This window comes from Camellia sinensis, chromosome 15, assembly GCF_055761805.1.
Source record: "Camellia sinensis isolate YWXY chromosome 15, ASM5576180v1, whole genome shotgun sequence".
Classification (NCBI taxonomy): domain Eukaryota; kingdom Viridiplantae; phylum Streptophyta; class Magnoliopsida; order Ericales; family Theaceae; genus Camellia; species Camellia sinensis.
Genome location: NC_138975.1, coordinates 87732720 through 87753494, shown reverse-complemented (window position 1 = coordinate 87753494; position 20775 = coordinate 87732720). Strand labels below are relative to the sequence as shown.

Here is a 20775-nt window from a genome sequence, read left to right as displayed (position 1 = left end):
TGTATACAAGACTTCTGTATTAGTAATAAAAAATGCGGTTGTTACTATTATGTCTTCTGTTAATTGAATTTTAGAATACAGGAAAATTTGTTAACGAGAAGGTATGATATTTAAAAAATTAATTTTAGATATAGACAGTAAGTAAAATTCAACGTATAATATGTTAAAAAGAGCTTCCAAACAAAGAAAATCAATAATTTATTTTTTGCAACGACATCAATAGGAGGAGTACTGACTCTCATAGAACTTAATTGGCATCAAGTAGCCTTGTATAAAGATTTTTTTAAAAGTTTTTGAAACTACAACAAAATTGTTTTCTTATATGTATATATATATATATTACTATTTCACCATTTGTTTTACATGCGTTAATAGAAATAATTAAAGTTTCATAAAATATATGGGTGATGAATATTATAACGTCCCAAAATATTTTCTTTTAAATAGTCAATGCGTAAATTAATTGAGTAATAATTGGATTTGAGTGTTGTGTAAAGTTATGTGCGAACATGGTTTAATTTTGTAATGAATTTCTTTTTAAAATATAATTTTTGATCTCAGAAATTATGAAATTTTTATTATGTTGTTCTTATAAGAGTCTAGCATGTTGGATAAAAATTTCAGAATTTAATGGGGAGTATTTATTTTATGAAAATTCGCAGACTGATTCAGTTTAATTTATAGCAGAATTTGAAATTGAGTTTTGGGTGTCTGGACCATGATTTGAGATAAATTTGTTGGGTCTATTTTGATATATAATTGGGTGATGTTTGGTTTATAAGTAAGAATTTAATTCAAGCTCCATGACTTAGATTTAATTTAATTTGAATTTGTTTAATTACTCATGTTTAATGTTTGATTTTTTTTAATTATGTGATTGGTTAGTTATTATTATTTATTATATAGGGTTATAATAAATATTTGAAAGTTGAATTTATGGTGTGTACCATACGATGAAAAAATTTATATATTTTATAAGGAATGAAATGTGTACGTATTTCGTAATAAGCAAAATCTTATATTTTGTGATTTACAAAAATATTATATTTTGTGGTGAGAAAAATTATATCATTTTATAATTTATATAATAAAATTCGGAGGTATTATTACAAAAATTAAATTCAATGTGTTTGGTTTGAGTTTTTTGGATTAAGTTTTTTGAAAACTGAGGGTATGTTTGGTTTGGTTTGATTTTGGGAGAGTAGTTTTTAAAAATTATTTTGGATAGAAAGTTTAGAAATTTTTTTAATTTGTTTGGTTGTGTATTTTGAAAGTAGTTTTGAAGTTTGGAAGTTTAAATGTTTTGATATTTTATTAATTGAGTAGATATGTGTGAGAGAAAAAAGTAATTGAGAAGGAGAGAAGAGAGAGAGAGAAAAAATGATTGATCGGTAAGAGAGAGAAAGTGATTTTGGAAATTGTTTTGGAAAATTTACAAACCAAATAAATTTTTTAGAAAAAATTTCCCAAAATCACTCTACAAATCCAAACCAAACATACCCTGAGTTTTTTGGTTTTCGTGTTTTTTTGTTTTTAGTAAATATTTTTTTTTACTTTTTTTAAATTTACCTTATTTAGATGTATCTAAAAAGTAAAAAATTTGTGAAAAAATATTTTAAAAAATTAATAAATATATAAAAATGCAAAAAAAAAAATGTGTTAAATTCTCGCTTTTTTTTTTTTTTTGTTATATTTTTGGTATTTAGTGAATTTTTAAAAGTTTTTTTCACAAATTTTTTATTTTTCATATATATTTATATTAGATATGTCTAAAAATTAAAAAAATTACTTAAAATATTTTTAAAAATTCAATAAAAATAAAAAGAAACACGAAAAATAAGAAAATAATTTTTTTAAAAAAAACTCATTCTTGGGAAAGCAAACCCACATAGGGGCGCTTCCCCTTTTTTTTTTTTTTTTTTTCCTTACCCATCATTTCCTTTTCTTTTCATTTCTTTGATTGGTTTGGCACAAGAGAGGGCTTCCGTCCCTTTCTCTCTCTCTCTCTCTCTCTCCCTTTATGTCCTCCTCCCTACTCCCTCCGAGTTCAGATCCTCTCCTTGCAAGACTTACGAGCATGCGTCCTTGCAACGGCTGAGATCAGCCGTTGTACATCCAACGGCTGAGATTAAAAAAAAAAAAAATTCCAATTTCTATTCGTTCCCGCCCAAAACAAAACATAGAGTTGGTCTGCACTCTTCGTGGGAAAACACATACTCATTCAACACAGTCAGTGGTTCTTGTCCGAACGGCGACTGAACGGCGACCCAATACCGGCGGCGACCCAGTGTACCCAGTCTCCACGCCGTTGCAAGGACCGACGACGCCACAGGTCAGTTCCCCTTTACCTCTGTAAATCAGAAATTAATGTATATGAAGCTTAATACTGTACTACTCTCCAGACTTACTCTCTCCAGACTGCTGCGTTTTTTCCTTATGAAGCTTAATCTTAACAGATAGGTTCATTGATAAAAAATAGTAACGGCGTAATGGAAATGAACCTTAACGGATAAAAAATATGGACAAATCTGTTAAGGTTCATTTCCAATCTGTTAAGATTAACCTATCTGTTAAGATTAAAAAAAAAAATAGATAAAAAAATTAATGGACAAATGTGTTAAGAGACAAAATCTGTATTTGAAGATCTACAGATTGAATATTCAATCAGTTTCTATATTTTAAGATTTTAATCAGTTTCAAAATCTATTTAATTAGTTTCAGTATTTGAAGATTACTTTTAATGGACAAATGTGTTAATTTATTTTGTGTTAAACCACAGATTTTGAAATCACAGATTTTACTTTTAATTCAAAATCTGTGTTAATGAAATCAATAGGGTATGTTACCACGTGGTTATGTAATCAACATTTAAAATTTGTGAGTATGCTAGTAGCAGATCCTCATCAAAATTCCTTATTTTTAATTCAACATTCAAAAATTGTGAGTATGCTAGCAGCAAATCCTCACTCATTCATTGTTATGTAATCAATAGGGTTTTTAAATATGTCCAAAATTAATTCAACATCTGCACTATCTGCACTTTATTTTATTTCTAACACAGATTTTGAAATATAATTGATCTGCACTCTATAAAGTAAATATGTTGAATTGATTTCATTGGTCTAACACAGATTTTGAAGATTACTCTATTTAATCAGTTTCACTCTATTTAATCAGTTTTAGTATTTAATCAGAGGTTTGCCAAATGATTTTGTAACATAAGTTATTTAATCAGTCATGTGAACAGATAAGGTGTTTACTGGAATGTGATAAATTTTTTATTTATGTAGCTAAGATTTTATTTATATGGGTTTTCAGTTACATTTTCATATGGATATGGAACCTGAGAATGATTGTGCTTGGAAGCCAAAACAGGGAATGACATTCGATTCTGAACAATGTGTGTATGATTTTTATAATACATATGGAGGAAGAATGGAGTTTAGCATAAGAAGGGATTTCTGTAGGAAGAACAAGATCAATAACCAACTTATTTGTAGACTTTTGGTTTGCAACAAGGAGGGATTTCGGAAGGGTGACAAACGAGATCCATTGTCAAAAAACCCAAGAGCTGAAACTAGGACCGGTTGTAAGGCTCGACTTTATGTCAAATTAGATGAGGGTACTGGGAAATATGTTGTCATTGATTTCAAAGAAAAACACAACCATGATCTTGTATCACCCGAGTGTGCCCACATGTTGCCGTCACAAAGAAAGATATCGACTACCCAAGCAATTGAGTTAGATTTGGCGGCACAATCTGGTCTTCGTTTAGGCCAATCTTTTGAACTCATGGGTAGGGAAGCTGGTGGGAGGCAATGTCTTGGGTTTACAAAATTAGATCAGAAAAATTATTTGAGAACCAAAAGACAACAAAGTTTAGCATATGGGGAAGTAGGCAATGTATTGCAATACTTTAAAGAAAAATCTTTGCAGAATCCTTCCTTCTTTTATGCTTTCCAGTTAGATAATGAAGAGCAAATAACAAATATGTTTTGGGCTGATGCACAAATGATCATGGATTATGCCCAATTTGGTGATGTTGTCACTTTTGATACTACTTACAAGTTAAACAAAGAACATAGACCCTTCGCGTCTTTTGTGGGATTCAACCATCATAGGGAAACAGTTATATTTGGTGCAGCCTTGTTGTATGATGAGACCGCCGAATCGTTTGTATGGTTGTTTCAAAATTTTCTAGAGGCTATGTCAGGAAAGGCACCAAAAACGTTGTTCACTGATCAAGATGCTGCAATGGCTAAAGCCATACCCATCGTTATGCCGGACACAAGTCACCGTTTGTGTACTTGGCATTTGATGCAAAATGCATTGAAGCATGTTAATTGTTTGTTCCAAGATAAGGGGGTAAAGGGTGTACTAAATAAGTTCTTCTTTGACATTGAAGATGCAAATCAATGGAAGTTAGAGTGGGCGGAAATGCTTGATAAATATGATGCGCATGAAAACCATTGGTTAAAATTGACATTTGCGGTGAAAGAAAAATGGGGTTGGCCATATGTTAGATCAACATGGGCTGCAGGAATGAGTACCACACAACTTAGTGAATCTTTTAATGCTTTTTTGAAGGATTACATTCGTTCTGATTTTAACTTAAATGAATTCTTCATGCATTTCGAAAGGGTACTTTACGAGAAGCGATACAAGGAGTTAGAAGCAGGATATGCTTTGTGCCAAAGGTTGCCAAAGGTGAAAGCAACAATAAGAATGTTAATTCAAATGGGTAATGTTTACACAAAAAAGATATTTGAAGAATTTCAAAATGAGTACTTTCGATCCATTGAATCGGACATAGAAGCAATTGAATATGGCGAGGCTAGTACCATTTACACAGTTGTTGATGTTGGTAACAAACATGCACGGAAAGTGAAGATGGAGAGGGATGGGTCATTAGGTTGTAATTGTACAAAGTTTGAAAGGGAAGGAATCTTGTGCTGTCACTCATTGAAGGTTATTAGAGACATATTGAAGATGAAAGATGTTCCTCCACAATACATTCTAAAGAGGTGGATGAAACAAGCAAGAGCCGAAACTGTGAAGGACATTAAGGGGAATGACATTCAAGTGGATGTGAAATTCCAACAAGCCTTGCAGTATAAGACATTGATGACCGCATTTAGAGCACTAGCAAGTAGAGCTGCTGAAACTGAAGAAACTTATGATTTTTGTGTTGCACACCTTGCTACATTAGGTGCAAATATTGAAGGCAAGTTAGGTGCTCTTTTTGGTGCTGGAAATGAAGTAAGTAATGATCATGACACCCAAAGCTTTGAAGTGGATTGCGAAGATGTGAATCATGTTGTGCAACCAAAAGGATTTAAGAAAAAACTGGCAACTAGTAAGGGCAAAAGGAGGGTAAAAGGTGGATTCGAAGTGGCGTTGATAACGAACTCCCAAAAAAAATCCCGTGCTAACAGCTTCGCTTCGTCACAATCTATTGCAAGTCCAACAGTTGCACCTTCTCCATTATCTGTTGGAGGAGAGATCTATGTTCGTCAAGATGTTCCTCCTCTTCAACCTCTTCCTCCCCGTCGTCATTTTCCTCCATCTTTGCCCATGGGTGGTAATTCTATTCCTCCGTCATTGATGAATCCCACATATCATGTAAGTGTTAGTACAATATATGTATTTTTTTATGGATATAATATGTGACTCAACCCGTAATTGTGAAGCGTAATATATGACATTGTTCTTTGCCAATTTGCAGGACATGTACGTAGTGCATAATTCAGTGCCAAATTTAATGCCGCAACGGTATCCTGCTGAACCAACATTCCAGTCACTGCTTCAAGGTTCATATGGATATGACATTGGGTTTCGATATTCTCAAGAATCAAACAGTCCAATGTGGAGTCAGGTTTGTCGTTAATGTCTTTTGAATCTGTTGTTGAAATTTGTATTTGAAGTAGCTTTTTTTTGAATTTTTTTTTTCCAATTAAATTCTGTGTTTCTCCATTTCAGGCCATGGAAAAGCACAAAGACAAGCAAACTGAAGATGAAAATGGCATGCAAAGTGAAGTGATACCATCTCAAATTGTGAAGCAAACTCATGCTGAATTGGTGCACAAATTTTGATGTTGCTCAGAAGTGATGTTGAAATTGCTGTTCAAACTCCACTCCAATGTCTGTTGAAATTGTGTTAAACATGTGTGTTCAAACTACTGTTGTATGTGTGTTGAAATTCTGATTTAGTTTAATGAGAATGCTTGTGTTAAAATTCTGATGGTATGTTAATGATAGAACCAAAATGTGCCATAACATGTGTTGCATCTCAAATTGTGAAACAAACTATTGTGTTTTCAAATAGTAACAGATAGGTTCATTGATAACATTAATTGATAACAGATAATAACAGATAAGAGAGGTTCTGCTATGTTCTAGTCTGGTCTGGTCTGGTTTCGTATGGTCTGGTCTGCTTCTGTTCTGAATCTGCACTCAACAATGCTGTATTGGTTTGTGATTGTGTTTTGAAATAGTAACAGATAGGTTCATTGATAACCTTAATTGATAACAGATAATAACAGATAAGAGAGGTTCTGGTATGTTCTAGTCTGGTCTGGTCTGGTTTGGTCTGGTCTGGTCTGGTTCTGGTCTGGTCTGGTTGTGGTCTGCATCTGCTAGTTTGGTCTGCTTCTGGTCTGCATGTGCTAGTCTGGACTGGTCTGGTCTGTTGTGGTCTGCATCTGCTGGTCTGGTCTGCATCTTCTACTCTGGTCTGGTTCTAGTCTGCTCTGGTCTGCATGTGCTAGTCTGGTCTGGTCTGGCCTGCATTTGCTACTCTGGACTGGTCTGGTCTGCATCTGCTATAGTTCAACACAACCCTTGATAGAATTCAAAATAGTATTACATAGCATAAATAATGGTTTTGTTACACAACAAAATAGTATCAGATAGCAACAATACTGTTTTGGCACTAAATAATATCAGATACCATAAATAATGGTCTGCTTTGGTCTGCTGGAAATGGACTGCTCTGGTCTGAATCTGCACTCAACAATGCTGTATTGGTTTGTGATTGTGGTTTGTTCTAGTCTGCATCTGTTCTGGTCTGCATTTGCTACTCTGCATCTGTTCTGGTCTGCATCTGTTCTGGTCTGCATCACTGTTCTGGTTCTGGTCTGCTTCTGGTCTGGTCTGGTCTGCATCATCTACAGATAATAACAGATAAAAGAGGTTCATGGTTTTGGTACAGGTTCATTGATAACATTCATTGATAACAGATAACAGTAATGGTTCAAATGCCATACATGGTTGGTAACAGAGCTGTCTTGGTTCCATCATTCATTGATAACAGATAACAGTAATGGTTCAAATGCCATACATGGTTGGCAACAGAGCTGTTTTGGTTCCATCATTCATTGATAACAGTAATGGTTCAAATGCCATACATGGTTGGTAACAGAGCTGTCTTGGTTCCATCATTCATTGATAACAGATAGCATTCCATCATTCATAACAGATAATATGGTACATTCATTGATAACAGATAACATTCCATCATTCATAACAGATAATATGGTACATTCATTGATAACAGATAACATTCCATCATTGGTTCCATCATTCATAACAGATAATATGGTACATTCATTGATAACAGATAACATTCCATCATTGGTTCCATCATACATTGATAACAGATAACATTCTATCATTCATTCATTCATTCATTCCAAAATATGCCATACTTCATTCAGAAGCTAATAGATAATTCATTCATTCATTCGAAAATGTACCATACTTCATTCCAAAATTCATTCCATTCATTCATTCGAAAGTTGAGGCCACAAGTTGAGGAAAATAGATAGTAGATAACAAGCTAACAACTTCATGTACATACAAGCCAAAATGCTACAAACTTCCAAGTTACATCATAAAGTAGAAAATCGTAGCAAATACAATGAAGTACACCATCGCTTTGATATTCCTTTCCATCCTTTGAAGCCTTCGACCATAGTTCGTTTCCATGGAATGAAGCCTCGTCCTGACATCGTTAAAGTCTTGTACTGTTATACCATCACAAGCTGTATAGTTCGTACGGATTCTGGACGTAACGTCTTCATCATCTTCATCCACGAACTTGAAGTAATTGCAATGGGAAGTGGGAGTCTTACTCTGCAATGCATGAGAATAAGTTAGTCGAAGAAGACAAATATTAATTTGACTACTAAACGAAGAAAACAGCTAGAATTACAAACTTACATATCTTGATGGGCAAACAAAGAACAAACGTCCTTCATTTCCATTCTCATTGATTTTTACAATACGTATGGCAGCGGTTCTTCCACAATTGCACACCCTCGGTTGTAGTCTTATGTTGCTAATGTTAGAGGAAGATACCATTTTTCAAAATCTGCATACATGACAAATATTTGAACCATGGTAGTTCCATAGAGGAAAAGGGACATTTCAACTTTGAAATGGTAGTTCAAAAAAAGCCATACTCCGACTTTTGAAATGGTAGTTCAAAAAAAACCATAGTTTAGGTAACCCTTTTAAAATTTGGCAATCTATATAAGACTAATCCAAAATATCTATATTTGTGATTCATTTTCAATTACTCTCTCAACACTTCCTGATTTATGCTCCTATCTTTGTGATTCACTATTTGCAAAATATCTATATTTCTATGAATAAATGAGTATTTACTTGTGATTACTTGAACACGAGAGTCTAGTGGTGGGATACAACAAGTTGAACTTCCTATCTACTTGCATAGCACTTCAAACCAAGAGGCATTCTTTATCTTTCTTTCTTTTTATTTTATTTTATTTTTAATGTTTTTTGGGTATGCTGGTGAAGCTCCTTATCCTCTTCAATGTTGAAAAATTACATATAATTCTTTTATTTTCTTAATGTACTCTAGTTCTGTTCTCATTCTTCCTCTAAACCTATGTGTTTAGCTTTCACACAACTTTTTCTTCAAATGCATAAAAACATTAGTAATACCCATCCATCTAATGCAAAAACAGCCATAAAGCCATTATATAACTATCCCTCTCAAACTAACCCAAGTTTGGTTGAGCATACAAAGGAGATGACATAAAAAAGCAAAAAAATTCATAAAGACTTGCTTAATATATTCCTTCACCCACTTGATAGGTAAGTGAATATTACTTTCCTCCTATCTAACTGAATATTGCTACAATGTATGATTTTAAGTAATGGTTCAGCTAAACCAAAATGTGCCATACTTAGATAATTACTTCAACTATCATATTGCCATAATCAGATGATTAGTTCAACTATCATTTCATACACAGAACAAACTAATTAACACTGAAAGCAAATACTCAGATAATTAGTTCAACTATCATTTCATACACAGAACAAACTCATTAACACTGAAAGCAAAATCAAAGCCTAAATGAACACTGATTTTTATTATTCATGTCAATGTTTCAGAGATTTGAAATCAAAGCCCTAATTTCTCAATCCCAAATCAAAGCCCTATTCAGAGATTTGAAATCAAAGCCCTAATTTCTCAATCCCAAATCAAAGTCCAAATCAAAGCCCTATTTTCTGTTCGAATCCCTATTCGAATCAAAGCCAAATCAAACCAGTTTTTTCTGTTCGAATCTGACATCGAAGCCCCTAATTTTCAAATTTAAAACATATTTTCTCAATCTCAATCACACAATCCTAACATCTTCAGTTCAGAGTTTCGAATACTAACCTGCTTCCTCTATGGTCTCAGAACCCACGTTCCTGGAAGTGGGTCGCCGGTGCCGCCGTCTGGGGGACTGGTCGCCGGTGAGAGTAGATTCAGTGGAGGGGGACGAGTGAGTGGGAGGAGTGCAAGGCTGAGTGAAACTGAGGAGTGAGAGTGATTCTCATATGAATGTATAATACTAACTATAGCGACGGGCGGGAACGAATAGAAATTGGATTTTTTTTTTTTTTTTTAATCTCAGCCGTTGGATGTGCAACGGCTGATCTCAGTCGTTGCAAGGACGCATGCTCGTAAGTCTTGCAAGGAGAGGATCTGAACTCCCCTCCCTCCCTCCCCCCCTCTCTCTCTCTCTCTCTCTCTCTCTCTCTCTTCTCTATAGTTGCTTAAACTTTGAGCTTAGAGTAGGAGTTTTTAGAGTGAGATTTTGCAAAAGTGTTGTAAATGAAAGTCGGAGAGTTCGTCGTGATCTTCGCAATAGTGGTCTTGGATCCATGATCGGGAGATGTTTGCATTTTCAGATTTGTTTTTCTTCATATTTGAGGTAGGGACTTTCTTCATATTGTTACTTTAAAGCTATGTTGGGGTTATTTTGAGAAAATATGCCATTGTAAGAGGTAATGCATGCATATATACTTTTTTTTTTTCAGATTTTTGTTTGAAAATTTTTGGAAGAAAAATTATGTTAAAATGTTAAGAATGTTAGTATTTTGAGATTGATTTGGGAAAATCATCTTGTGTTGAAATTTTTTTTATAAAAAATTCAAAAATTAAATTGTAATAGTAGTATGGATTGTATCTACATCATATTATGATTAGATAATTTATTTTGAGAAATATAAAGTTGAAATGTTTTTTTTTTCTTTGATTTTGGAATTTATTTTTGAGAAAAATAAATTGATATTGAGGAATATTGTGTAAATTGTTATGTTGAGATTATAGAGTTGTTTTGGGATTAAAAGCTCTAAAAGTGTTATATTCATGATATTTTATGAAAGATGATATGTTGATGATTAAGTTGTGTTCATTTTTGTGAAAATAAAAATGTGAAATGTGGACTTTTGAACTCACAACCTTGAAAATGTTACTCTTGGGCATATTTCATAATTTTTGTTGTGAATATCATGTTGATTAGGTAATTTAGGAAAAATTGGCTAGGCATGAAATGTGGGTGTATTTGAGAGATGAGACATGTGAGGTTAAGTTTGGTGTTATTAATTTGGAAGATGGTGAATGTAATGAACTTTCTAATTTGATGAATTAAATTAGTTTGGTTAATATTTTAAATCCTTCGTAATTAAAGGGGTGTTATTGGGTTTAATTCCTAACTTTAATATTATGAGATTAAAAGTGATGAAGTTGACCAAATATGAGATTTGGAGAAATAAGAGAATAAATTGATGTGATATGGTATTAGGTTCCTAGTTTTACTAGTTGAGTAATGTTATAATAATAATTTCATACTTTAAAATTTTTATGAGATATTTGAATTGTTTGGCAGTTTTTGACAAGAAAAGAATATAATATGATTTTAGCTCGTTAGGAGCAAATGAATGAATTGGATTAAAACAAAAATGAATTATCAAAACTTTTATTTATTTATTATTTTTCCTTGGTTTAATTTGATGGGGTGGATGTTGATAATTGGAAAGTGAACACTCGTGCTATATTTTATAATTATAGTCAAAAGAAGATTTTGGTATAATTGATTAAGTGTTAGAATATTCACTTATGCTTATTGAGAATTATGATTGAACTTGAAGATCCCAAGATTTCACTTCCATGAGAAAAATGAGAATTTGATTATATTTAATGTTTGGGATGGGGATGAGTTTTGGAAAGATTGTAATTATATTTCATTGATAAAGTATGTGAGTTAGAAATTGATGAAACCTTGAACCCACCTTGGTATTATATGTTATTGCTATTGATGAACTTATTGTTTAAAAGTTTTGATTTTGGTATCTGGTAGAGGATTTCCATGTTGGTACTTAAATGAGGAGATTCTTGGAAAGAAAAGAAAATATTTGATTTTGGAAGTTTGTTGTGTATAAAGAATATTGTTGAATTGTCTTGAAAAGACTAAGTTGGAAGTTGTTGATTTGCATGTGGTAAATACATGAACATTGACATTATTATATTATCTCTTAGGATTGTATCATGATATTACATTGATAGCGATATGGAAATTGATCACAATGGAGCATTGTGTGGTGGAATTGAAATTAAAATTATTCTAATGCATTGTTACATATTGCATTGCCATTCCATTTCATTGTTATCATGGATTTCGAATTGCAATTGAAAACTATTGTTTTGAGAAAGGAATTATTTTTGTGAAACAAGATCATTTGGATTTGTTTTGGATAAATACGTTGGTAAGTCCGGATAGGGGGTGTAGTTTGATATTGGTTTACGTTGGCCTGAGTGTCCATGATGAAAGACCGAAAACACGCGCGGATGAGGTACCATGTGCCTTCCGATGAGAGGCCGATAAAGTGGGGATTTGGTAGTGCTCGATATGCTTTCTTGCAGACGCCAACCTAGGGATTACCTGAGTCGTATTTACCACTTTTGAATTTTATTGAAATTGTTGGATTAATATGTTTTCAAATTGGCATTGTGCACAAGATTTTTAAAAAATGAGAAAAGTATTTTGAACATGACATAGCATACGTATTCATCTCATAAGATTATATAAAATGTATTTGATGCTTTGTTAGATGCCATTATGAATTGTTTAATTATTTGATTCAATTGACAATGAGATAATTGAATAAATTGAAAAAGTATGTCCTGTTACTATTGAAGCATGTTTATTTATTTAAGTTAGCTAATTGTGGTTAATTAAATAAATTGAATTTAAGAGATGATGTAATAGAATCGTATGGTTTTGACATGGTATGATTTTAAGTATATGTATGACTATCTTTGTACCCGCATATATTCTAACGTTATAATATGAGATTGTTTGGTGAGCTAGTGGTTTGCTCACCCCCTACCTGTACATATGTACAGGGAATGTTTTCGGATTTGAGGATCAAACAACTTGGCATGGTTACAATGTGGTGATGAGTCGTAGTTCTTTTAATTGTTTTTTTGGTTGAGTTCTATGCTTTGTAAAGCGCAGCACTTTCTAATTTATTGTAAGCCTCAGGGAATTTCTTCTAGTTGTATATAAATGACATTATTGTATCACGAGAGGGAACATGTATATTTAATTATTCATCATTTCATCAAAGGATGAATTGTCATTTGTAAATTGACTTAATTAATGAATATTGGTAATGTTATCCAAGTAATAAAATACGGGGCTTGACAAATATTATGTAACTATTATTACTGTAATAAAAAAATTGATAAACATTTTGTTCAATTGCCTCATGTTTTAGGTTTAGCCATAATAATTGATCTTAGGTGTAAAAAAAAATTAGTTTAGAAGAATTTGTACAACGTATTTTCGCAGGTCAAAAATAATTTGCCCATATTATGCGAACATGCAAAACATTATTTGAAGAATACAAGGAAGCTACATCTGTAAAAACACCTGCACACACTACACCAACAGCCTCAGCTTGAGACATAAGATTAAGTGTTTTTTCAACAATAAAAAGTAGAAGAATATCTCAACATACATGCGTAAGTAGTTCTAACTACAATGTTATTTTAAAAGCCCATCAGTGGATGATTTCAATAATTTTGACATTTTGGATTGGTGGAAACAAAATAAAACTATGTGACCTGTGGTTTCACATATGGCCTGTGATATACTAACCGTTCATATTTTTATAGTTGCTTCGGAAACAACTTTTAGTGCAGTTGAAAGGATGTTGAGCAATTACCGCAGTAGACTTTTACCCCAAATAGTTAATGCACTGATGATATCCAAAGATCATATGCATGCACTTATGAGAAGACAAAATTATAGTGAAAATGAGAGAATTCAAAGCGATTTGGATGACATATCCTCAGGCAACGCGAATGAATTGTCTGCCTCCTTCGATGATTGATCAACAATTTGTTTTTCATTATTTCATTTCATTTTTTTATTTTTTTATTTTTTTTGGTATCAGATTATTAAAGTGGAGTATAATGCAAATGATTGGTAGGCTAGTTGGTGCCAACCTAGTTGGGATGTACTTGACCTATAGTGATACAATTGCTTTACTATCATCAATAATTTACATCTATTTTATTTAATGATATAAATTTTTGTAATATTTTACTAGCATGTCACCCGTGCTATGCACGGTATAAAATAATATATTATTTATTAAAAATATAATAATTATATATAATTTTTTTATATTTTGTCTGTCATAAATAAAATTATAGCGATTCCAGTTTTCAACCGTCACTTGGGTAGTTCAGACTCGGGTTAGTATGGTTTCGAATAGTGATTCATATCTTATTTCCCTTGTCTTCCCTTTATTTTGATTATTGGGTTATGGTTGTGCATTTGAAATAGGTTAGTTACTTGTTTTTCCAAACCTGTGTTGCCTAGAATTTTGGTCTTCCGTTCGAGCGGGCCTTCTTGTGCTCGAGCGGGTTTTGCAAACACTCAATACTTTGTACGTCTGCAAAATACTGGAGAGTGTTTTCTACGCTAGAGCGGCGTTTCCTACACTCGAGTGAGTGGGCACTCGAGCATCCTTTCTCGTGCTCGAGTGTCCTTTTTCGCGCTCGAGCGGTTTGTCTTTTGTCTACAAAAGTACTGAACGTGTGTATTCCGCGCTCGAACAGGTCCCTTTTTGCGCTCGAGCGGAATAAATTGTTGTGTCTGACGCTCAAGTGTCAACTCTTCCGCTCGAGCAGACTGCGCGTATATTAGATTACGAAAAGTACTTTTTACATCACTTTTTCCATCACTTTTTCATATATTTTCATCCTAAACCCTAAAGTTGAGAGCCTCTCCTTTGGTAAAAAGATTGAGCTCCTCAAGATCTTCTTTTTCATCCGATTAGAAGTTGATCTCAGCATTTTTAAAGTTCCATCCTTGCGTGGCTCATCTTCTCTCTTTGAGGTAGGGATTTTCTACACTTTGTTATGATTTTTAACCTAGTTATTTGTGGTTGTGTAACAATGGTGGGATTTGGGAGTATTTTGAGTCAAACCTAGGGTTTGGGTGAAATGTGAAAGAGGGGTTTGTGGTGGAAATGAAATAAATGAACATGGGGTTTGAAAATGAAGACATGCTATGTCAAAATGGGTGATTTTGGTATTTGGATGGGTATTTTGAGAAGAGGGATTTTGGCCATAAATTGATTATCATATCTATTTTGTATAAATAGTTGAAATTAGTTTTGCAAATATGGGATTGAGTGAGTATAGAAATGGATGATGGAATTGAAAATATAATGCTTCACACCCTAAAAATTTTGGATAAATTATCTGTCTTGAGCCTATTTAGAATATTTGTATTGGGCTATCGGTGGAGGATAGCTTTGCTTCTTGTAGAAATTGCATATGGATTAGGTGAATTGAAACTAGTCCATGGTTGATTATCATTGATACATTGTATATGTATAATTATTTGGAAGGAGAAAGGGATGTACTCCATATGTGTGATTATGTGTTTAAATACATTGCATATGTATGATTGTTTGGGAGGAGAAAAGGGATGGACTCCATTGTTTGGGAAGATAAAAGAGATGGACTCCATTATAATTAAGTTGGCCAAAGTGTCCTGGGTAAAAGTCTCGAAACTATACATGGGTGCCGATCCTGTGGACGAAATATCCATAAAATGGCGATTTGAAACTATACATGGGTGCCGATCCCGCGGATGAAATATTCATAAAATGGCAATTAGAAGTGTTTGTATGTTGATTGTGAAATTATTGAACCATTGACTTGTAGTCTCATTTGCGTTATTGAAAAATAAAGGAATTGACTCATACATTGAAATGAATTGAAGAAAAAATGTAATTCAATATGATCTTAGCATTTTATGACTATATAAAATGTGTATGTTTATTCCTTGGCATTGTATATGCACACCGCACTTATATCTTCGTTAAACCTCATATACTGTGTTAGATTATTTCTACTGGGTTGTGGCTCACCTTATTTGGGAAAAACATTTTTAGGAAATGATGACATGCCTCCACCAAGGCAATAGCATTGGAGAGACTTTTGGGAAGCAAGAGCTTCTTGTTTTGACTATGTATTTTGTATAGCCAAAGGGCTTTATTTGTAAGGGCTAGTCCCATTTTTGTTGTAACCAAGTCCAGACTTGGAAAGGTGTAAGCCGATAAGGCACTTATTCATGTTAAAATCTTTTGTATCATTAACCTTATATAATGAAAGGACTATTAACTCTGATTTATGTAACTATTAACAAATGTTCTAGGTTGTATTTATTGTGTTATTTGGGGGCGTTACAACTTGGTATCAAAGCGTACCGGGTTTGAATACTTCAGGTACGTGGGAAGTGGTTAGTACCATAATGGGTTCGTCTTGCTTACTACAGACTTAAGTGCGAATGATTTGTGTTTGTATGATAACATGCTTATGTGATTATTTGGGTATGGGATTTGGTTCCTGAGATATTGATTGGGTCTACGGGTTTCTGGAAGTCTCATTAGAAGCATTTGATCACTGTTGTTTCTAATTGGAAATCTAGCAACGCTGCGGGACAGTCATTATCTAGGAAGGAAATTCGTACATGTTTACGTGATTATGTACTTATGCGGAGTGAATTATTGTTGTCCAACGCATTAGGACCCGAGTGAGTTAGCTTTGGCACTTTGTGAATGTACTAATCTCTTGTGTTACCTTTATTAGGATGTCAGGACGTGGTCGTGATGGTAGGCGTGGTCGTGGTGGTAGGCACGAGATGCCCATACCGGATAATATCCTGGCAGAGGAGGAGGGAGTTGGTCAGGCCAACGTAGCCGAACCAGTTGGTCAGTAGGCCATGAGCGCCTTAGCCCGCGAAATGGCTGGGGCATTGAGGGAATCTATAGACATTCTTAGAGCTGAGAACCAAGTCCAGGCCCAAGTTGCTGAGGCAGGGCCATCTTTCCTAAAGAGGGAGTTTTTCTGGTCGAACCCGGACAAGTTTTTAAGCGATCTTAAGGAGCCACTGAAGGCAGATGAGTGGCTTGAACAGATAGTGAAGACGTTTCGAGATGCTTGGTATCGAGGACGACCAGTTGAGGGTGACCTTGCCGTCTTTCCAGCTGAAGGAAGATACGGGTCAGTGGTGGAAGTATGCACGTGGGCACATTGGAGGGACTTGGGAGGCTTTTGTTAGCGCTTTCCAAGACAAGTTTTTTCCTCCCACTGTTAGGGACAAGAGGAGAGGATGAGGGTCTCCAGGAGGAGTCAGGATAGTCAGAGGGATGGTAAAAGATAGAGGGGTTCTAACCCTCAGCAGTCCCAAGGAGTGCAGTCGAGGTCTTGTTTTAAGTGTGGTCAGCTGGGCCACAAGTCTCCTGCTTGCTCACAGAGAGGAGGAGGGCAGTGAGTAGCTTCGTCTTCAGCTTGTTCTCATGGCTAGAGTCAGGGTAGAGGGCAGCCACCCACTTGTTATTAGTGTGGGCAGGTGGGGCACTTGAAAAGATTTTTCCCTAAGTTGGGTGGCACATCTGGTGCGTCTGGTTCGAGGCAGATTTAGAGTCACCAGCCAGCATAGTCAGCACAGGCCCGAGGGCCAATCAGGAAGCCTCTTCAGCTTAATCCGTACAGTAGGCTTATGTTTTGAGGGGTGAGCAGGTAGATCAGAGGTCGATAGGGTGTGTGTATGCTGTTATCGCTCCAGATCTTGTACTAGCTCCATCTGTAATGAGAGGTACCTTTTTGTTTTGTAATTCAATTGCTAATGTGTTGATTGATACGGGTGCATCCTATTTTTTTATCTCATCTGCATTTGCATCAATTTTGGGATTGGAGTTAGCACAGTTAGCATCTCCTATTTGTGTAGAGTCACCTATTGGTGGTGAAGTTATTCTAAAACAGGGGTGTTGGGGTTGTGACATAGAAGTCGCCGGTCATCGACTTCCATTTGCATTTGTATTGCTTGACATGACTAGTTTTGATGTTATTTTGGGTATGAACTGGTTATTGTCATACGAGGCTGTTATAGATTGCTACCGTCAGAAAGTTACTGTATGTATCTTGAGCGATGATTGCTTTTATTTCTTGGTAGACCGGGTGGATAGGGTCTTATCACCGGTATATGATCCGTATGGGTGGAGTGAACTTAGTTGTGTCCTTGCTAGCTTCTTGAGTGGTAAGTGTGATGAAGTCCGGGTTGAGTTGCCAAGGGTGGTTTGTGAATACCCCGCTGTCTTTCCTAAGGACCTTACTAGTTTACCACCTCACCGGGAGATCGAGTTCTCTATTGATTTAGTGCCTGGCACGACACCGATTTCTATGGCATCGTATCGGTTTGCACCTGTTGAGTTGAGTGAGTTAAAGATTCAACTCCAGGAGTTGTTAGATAAGGGTTTTATCTGCCCAAGTACTTCACCATGGGAGCACTAGCTCTCTTTGCTAAGAAAAAATATGGAGCGTTGCGACTTTGTATTGATTACTGAAAGTTGAACTAGGTAACTGTTAAGAACAAGTACCCAATGCCTCGTATAGATGATATGTTTGATTAATTGAGGGGTTCTTGTTGTTTCTCTAAGATAGATCTGAGATCAGGTTACATTAGTTAAGGGTAAGGGAGGAGGATATCCCAAAGACGGCATTTCGTATGCGGTATGGCCATTGTGAGTTCTTAGTGATGCCTTTTGGGTTGACCAATGCACCGGCTGTATTTATGGATTTGGTGAACTGGATCTTCCGTGAGTTCCTAGATCGCTTTGTGGTCATCTTTGTAGAAGATATTTTAATCTATTCCCCCTCTGAGGAGGAACACGAGGAACACTTGCGGGTAGTACTTGAGTTACGTAGAGCCCACAAGCTGTATGCAACGTTTGGTAAATGTGAATTTTGGCTAAGGGAAGTTAAATTCTTAGGCCATGTGGTATTCAGAAAAGGGGTGACTGTAGATTCATCTAAGATAGAGGCAGTACAAGACTAGGCATAACCCAAGAATGTCTTCGAGATCCGTAGTTTTCTGGGGTTGGCTGGGTATTATCGGAGATTTATAAAAGATTTCTCTAAACTAGCTTCACCTTTAACCAGACTGACGAGGAAGGGAGTCAAATTTGTGTAGGATGAGACTTGTGAGAAGTCGTTCCAGGAACTTAAAGTTAGACGGACCACTGCTCCAGTTTTGATTATTCTGAAGAGAGGTTTGGGTTATTCAATAAATTGTGATGCCTTACGAGAAGGTTTAGGTTGTTTTTTGATGCAAGAGGGAAATGTAGTAGCCTATGGCTCGCGGCAGTTGAAAACACATGAGAGGAACTACCCCACTCATGATCTAGAACTAGCAACGGTGATATTTGCCTTGAAAATTTGGAGACATTATCTGTATGGTGAGAAATTTAAGGTGTTTTCCAATTATAATAGTCTGAAGTACCTGTTTACACAGAAAGATTTGAATTTGAGGCAGAGAAGGTGGATGGAATTCATAGAGGATTATGATTTTGAGTTGCATTACCATCCGAGAAAGGCCAATGTTGTGGCTGACGCCTTGCGTAGGAAATCCATTAGCAGCATAGCTTGTATTGCCATCTGGGAATAGGAGATGTTGGGTACTCTTGGGGAGTTTGACTGGCATCGTGGCGAGTCCGTTGAATCTGCGGCCTTGTTTTCTATAGTTGCATAACCTACACTTGTGAACCGAGTGTTAGAAGCGTAGAGGAGTCATCTCGAGGTAGAAACCATCAAGGAAAATATCTCCAATGGGAAAGTAGAGAGGGGCTTAAGTGTGTATCCTAACTAGAGTGTGAGATACAGTGATCGTTTGTTCGTGCTGGAGTCTTGCTGAGAGGAAGTACTCCGAGAGTTTCACCATTCACGCCTTGCGGTGCATCCGAAAGGCACAAAGATGTATCACGACCTTAGCTGCCAGTTTTGGTGAAGAGGTATGAAGAAGGATGTGGTGGCGTTTGTATCGAAATGCCTTACTTGTCAGCAAGTAAAGGCCGAGCATCAGAGGCCAGCGAGTTTGTTACAGCCCTTGCCTATAGCCGAACGGAAATAGGAGCATGTCACGATGGATTTTGTTGTGGGCCTTCGGAGGACTTAGCGGGGTAATGATGCCATTTGGGTGGTAGTTGACCAAGTCAGCGCACTTTATAGCTATGCACGTGAGATATTCGGTAGAATTCCTTGCTGACTTGTATATTCAGGACATAGTGAGGTTGCACGGGGTCCCTGTGACTATTGTTTCGGATAGAGATCCACGTTTCATAGCTCGGTTGTAGCAGACCTTGCAGAGTGCCTTGGGTAGTAGATTAACTTTTAGTACAGCGTATCATCCTCAGATTGATGGGCAGTCCAAGCATACTATTTAGATCCTTGAGGATATGCTTCGAGGGTGTGTCCTCGACTTCAAGGGTTCGTGGGAGAAGCATTTGCCCTTAGTGGAGTTTTCCTACAACAATAGTTTCCAATCGAGTATTAGTATGGCACCATTTGAGGCCTTGTATGGCCGACCGTGTAGATCTCCGATGTGTTGGGCCGAGGTGGGTGATGCATCTTTGTTGGGCTCAAAGTTAGTTCGGGAAACGATGGAGAAGGTAGCACTTATTCGTAAGAGGTTGGTTATGGCTCAGAGTCGCCAAAAAAGTTATGCCGACCGTAGGCAGAGACCCTTGTCTTTTGAGGTGGGAGATCATGTGTTCTTGAAAATATCACCTAGGCGGGGTTTGATTAGATTTGGGAAGAGTGGGAAGTTGTCCTCTCGGTTTATTGGCCTTTTTGAAATCCTTGAACGGATTGGGGAGGTTGCTTATCGTTTGGCATTGCCGCCACAACTTTTCAGAGTGCATGACGTGTTTCATATTAGTATGCTTTGGAAGTATGAGCTAGATCCATCATACGTGTTGGATTGGACCGACTTGGAGGCAGATGAGGATGCCTCGTATGAGGAGAGACCAGTAAGAGTCTTGGATAGACGGGATCAAGTTTTGCGAGGTAAGACGATTCCCTTGGTCAAGGTATTGTGGAAACACCACGGAGTT

The 20775-nt window shown here is 35.9% G+C and overlaps 1 protein-coding gene across 1 annotated transcript; it reads left to right on the top strand.

Moving 5' to 3' along the window:
• The first annotated feature begins 3336 nt into the window (after positions 1–3336).
• On the top strand, positions 3337–7316 carry LOC145813106 (protein FAR1-RELATED SEQUENCE 5-like). Its single transcript, XM_082908373.1, has 5 exons — positions 3337–5622; positions 5726–5875; positions 5980–6078; positions 7050–7145; positions 7239–7316. The coding sequence occupies exons 1-5, from the start codon at positions 3337–3339 to the stop codon at positions 7314–7316; spliced, it is 2709 nt and encodes a 902-aa protein (XP_082764499.1).
• Positions 7317–20775: the final 13459 nt, after the last annotated feature.

Coding starts and splice junctions, on each gene's coding strand:
- LOC145813106 (XM_082908373.1), top strand. CDS start 3,337: ATGGAACCTGAGAATGATTGTGCTTGGAAGCCAAAACAGGGAATGACA. Junction 5,623..5,725: donor TGATGAATCCCACATATCAT/GTAAGTGTTAGT, acceptor GCCAATTTGCAG/GACATGTACGTAGTGCATAA. Junction 7,146..7,238: donor CTGGTTCTGGTCTGCTTCTG/GTCTGGTCTGGT, acceptor CATTGATAACAG/ATAACAGTAATGGTTCAAAT.